The sequence below is a fragment of the Tupaia chinensis genome, unplaced genomic scaffold (genome assembly GCF_000334495.1).
Source record: "Tupaia chinensis unplaced genomic scaffold, TupChi_1.0 Scaffold144602_1, whole genome shotgun sequence".
NCBI lineage: Eukaryota > Metazoa > Chordata > Mammalia > Scandentia > Tupaiidae > Tupaia > Tupaia belangeri.
Genome location: NW_006204462.1, coordinates 994071 through 998117, shown reverse-complemented (window position 1 = coordinate 998117; position 4047 = coordinate 994071). Strand labels below are relative to the sequence as shown.

The 4047-nt window shown below is 42.6% G+C and overlaps 1 protein-coding gene across 1 annotated transcript in view; it reads right to left on the bottom strand.

Moving 5' to 3' along the window:
• TEX15 (testis expressed 15, meiosis and synapsis associated) overlaps positions 1-4047 on the bottom strand; it is a 55610-nt gene that overhangs the window by 46384 nt on the left and 5179 nt on the right. The window contains exon 3 of the mRNA XM_027767767.1: positions 329-494. Coding sequence (XP_027623568.1) covers positions 329-494 — 166 coding nt within the window. The remainder of the gene's footprint in view (positions 1-328; positions 495-4047) is intronic.

The following is a 4047-nucleotide window of genomic DNA, read 5'->3' as shown; positions in this document are numbered from 1 at the left end:
TTTCCCTTTTTCCTCCTGTCTCTCTGGCAAACAAGTGTGTCCTACAGAAAATCTTAAAAGTTTAAAAATTAGAAAGGATCATCTGAAATCTGACCCTGTTAATGCATAAAACTTAATAACTAATAAAATCTCGAAAACTTAACCTTCTCAGTTTATAAAAGGCTATGAGAAGGTAACAATGCAATGATCTGTATTGTTGTTTTCCTAGTTAACACTTAATAGACTCTGTGCTTCCTTTTCTTAGTAACATTTATTAGATTTGAAGTGGTAAAAACAAGTTAGCACAGGACTCCGTATTTAAAACCTTGCTCAGGTCATAGTTGCGTACCTCTTCGCAGTGAAATTCTTCTCCAGCTCCTCGTTGTGAACCAGCTTTGTGTCCCCGAATTGCCACGAGGTCCGGAGATCACAGCTGACGTCAAGCCTGCACTGGCTAAGAGTATCGTGAATAAAACTGTACTCTCTGGTGTTGGTGCAACAAGGTGACAAGTACACTGAACATAAGAAGGAAAGTGAGAGCGGTTATTTGTGTTTGAAAACGGTATCGCCTATCTGTGCAATGACAAGTGAATATCCGACATGACACAATTACCAAGTACTTGGGACGTCCATTAACAACAGAAAGCAATCATTTATATTTAAGGTTCTTCAATAATATGGTACTCCTAAACTTGGAATGAATGGAAACAAGAATTGTGTTTTTCTCCATACTCCTACTGGAAGTCTCTAAAGCTGACATGCACAGATGTAATAGCCCTAGAAGTCAGACTGGTCATTTCCAGTGGAAGATACACACTGGCTACCATATGCAGCAGTATATGAACCTGGCTGCTACTGTTCATGTATTTCCAGTATTTTTCAAGTAAAGACAATGCAACCTACATACTAGAAGACTTGGTTATTTTGATTTGCTAAAGAACCAGAACATCTTCATAAACTGCTAACTGAGTGGCACGGGTAAGAGGAAACAGATTAAGGACAAAGAGCAACATCTCAAACATTGCTGTATGAAACAGGTGCATAAAAAGACAAAAAACTGTTAAGAGGACCCGAGGAAAAGCAGGGAGTAAACAGACTTGTTGCTTCTAACAGTACTGATATTTACAGTGTCCACAAACACTCAATTAGTGTACGCACAACGGCCATCCTTAGGGAAGGTATCATGTTCCTGCAAGCGCCTGGTCAGTTTTCGACACCCGATGGCACCTGCATTATCAGGCTCACTCACCAATATTCTTGTGAGACAAAATGGTTTCGCCAGTGATGGAAACATGCTCACCCATGTGGTTATCCCCTAATAACATCGAGCAGATATTGGAACATTTCTTCCCCAGTGTTCTCGTCTGTAGAACCCATCTGCCTGCAAGGCCAACAGCTGTTACGCTGCATTACCTTTTGAACTGTGTGCCACCAGGACTTGCTCACCATTTCAGTCACTCTGGGCATGCGGCCACAAGTCCCTTCAGCTCTTAGACTCACAGCAATGCTGCCCACCATTTCTTCTGTATCAGCATCATCTCAAGAATCTATACATTTCGCCGTTTTCCCAGTTTCATTAGACACTAAGAATATTAGTTTCACACTTCCTGGTGAGGCTTTTACGACCTGGCAAATTTGTTCTTTTTTTTTCCAGTATGTACCACATTGTTGATTCATTAACAGTGAACTCAAGTCTGAATGAATGAAGCTTATCTAAAACAAATATGTTCTCTGTAAGGCACATGGTACCCTTCTCAAGTTTAAAAACAGACTGCACTGGAGCCAGCAGGTGGCGTAGTGGTTAAAGGGGCTGGACTCCCACATGCCCAACTGCTGTTTAAGTCCTGGACCTTGCAACTTGCTTTCTCACTTTCCCTCCCCTCCTCCCCTTTCTGTCCCTCTCTGGTCAAACTGAAATAAACAATGAATAAATAATAAATAGACTGCACACTTCGGCATTACATTTGGGGGCCATTTTAAACAGTGAAATTGCCTGTGAAAATGTGAGTGAGCAGCAGCACTGGGAAGACATGACGGACACTCTGCAGTATGACAGCAGAAACAAGAAGGCAGAGCGGCACCTCCTTGGGCTGTATCTGGGGACACGTGCACTGGGCAACGCTTTTAGCCGCTATGTATGTGGTTACAGAAACACTGCTAAATGTTAATTTGAGGTTAACAGACAAAATGCACAGCTGAGCCTAAATTGTGAATTTTAGCAAACAGGAAAAGTAAATATATAATCCTCAAATAACTAGGCCTGAGTCTTATAAGGTTTGAAGTGACCTCCATATGAATTGAATTAACTGTTTCCTTGTATTTAATTATCAATCTAATCAATACAGTAAGTTAATGCAATGGCAACACTGATACAAAAATACTACAACTAGTTGATTTTCAAAAAACAACTCATTCCTCTTTCTCTTCCCATTTTCAGGATTTTTTCCATCCTATTGACTCAAACAAAATGAATATTCATTTTAGTTCTTGTAACAACTGCTATAAATTGGGACCAGCAATTGGCATAATGGCTATGTCACTGGACTCCCATGTAGTCGACTGCAGTTCAAGTCCCAGATCCAGTGGCGGGACTCATGCCGGGCACGCACACGCCCAAGATCCTGAGAGGAGAATGGAGAAGGGATTGTGGCATGGCCCTCCCCCTAGAGGGGTGATTTTTCACTTTCTGTCTGTCTCTCTTTCTGTTGAGCACCATGCCCTATAGCAAAAAAACAAACAAAACAAAACCTCTTAGAAATTGTGTTAAGCAGTACAGAGTAGGATTGTATGTGCTAATTCAGTTTGCCCCAGTAGAAATATGTAACTATGACATAATGTCAAAACAAGAAAATGAAGCTGATACAATCCAGCATTTATTAAAACATCACCAGTTACACATGCACTTACTTGTGTGTGTCATCTAAAGTCTATTCAATTTAATCACATGTAGAGCCACATAACCACAAGACAGTTACAGTTACAAGATATAGTAACTGTCCATCACATCTCCTTGTGCAACACATACACACACACATACACACCCACAATTTTTTTCCACTCTGGTGTTGTCTTTCCATTCTGCATTCCTAATCTGCTCTGTCTCCGCCTCTGTCATTTCAAGGGTGTTCTGTAAACGGAGTTCCACAGTATGTACGCTGTGCAGTTTGTATTGGAGTTCCACGGTACGCATGCTGTGCAGTTTGTATTGGAGTTCCACGGTACGCGTGCTGTGCAGTTTGTATTGCAGATTCACGGTACGCCTGCTGTGTGGAGTTCCACGGTACGCATGCTGTGCAGTTTGTATTGGAGTTCCACGGTACGCGTGCTGTGCAGTTTGTATTGGAGTTCCACGGTACGCGTGCTGTGCAGTTTGTATTGGAGTTCCACGGTACGCGTGCTGTGCAGTTTGTATTGGAGTTCCACGGTACGCGTGCTGTGCAGTTTGTATTGGAGTTCCACGGTACGCGTGCTGTGCAGTTTGTATTGGAGTTCCACGGTACGCGTGCTGTGCAGTTTGTATTGGAGTTCCACGGTACGCGTGCTGTGCAGTTTGTATTGGAGTTCCACGGTACGCGTGCTGTGCAGTTTGTATTGGAGTTCCACGGTACGCGTGCTGTGCAGTTTTGTATTGGAGTTCCACGGTATGCGTGCTGTGCAGTTTGGAGTTCCACGGTATGCATGCTGTGCAGTTTGTATTGGAGTTCCACGGTACGCACGCTGTGCAGTTTGTATTGGAGTTCCACGGTACGTGTGCTGTGCAGTTTGTATTGGAGTTCCACGGTACGCGTGCTGTGCAGTTTGTATTTCTCACTCAGCGCACTGCTCCCAAGCTCACTGAGCTGTGAAAGCCCATCATTTCTCATCATCACTGAGCAGTAGTATTCCAGGACTTGAATATGACATAACTGGTTTAAACATTCATTCATTAGAAATTGGGGGGTGGGGTTTGTCAGTTTTGGCTATCGCTGATCACAGCTACTAGAAATTTAATGTGCTTAAGTTTCTTTCTTTCAATTTTTTTTTTTTTTTTTTTTTAGGTTTTTTCCAGGAGCACCCGGGGCTCGCCAG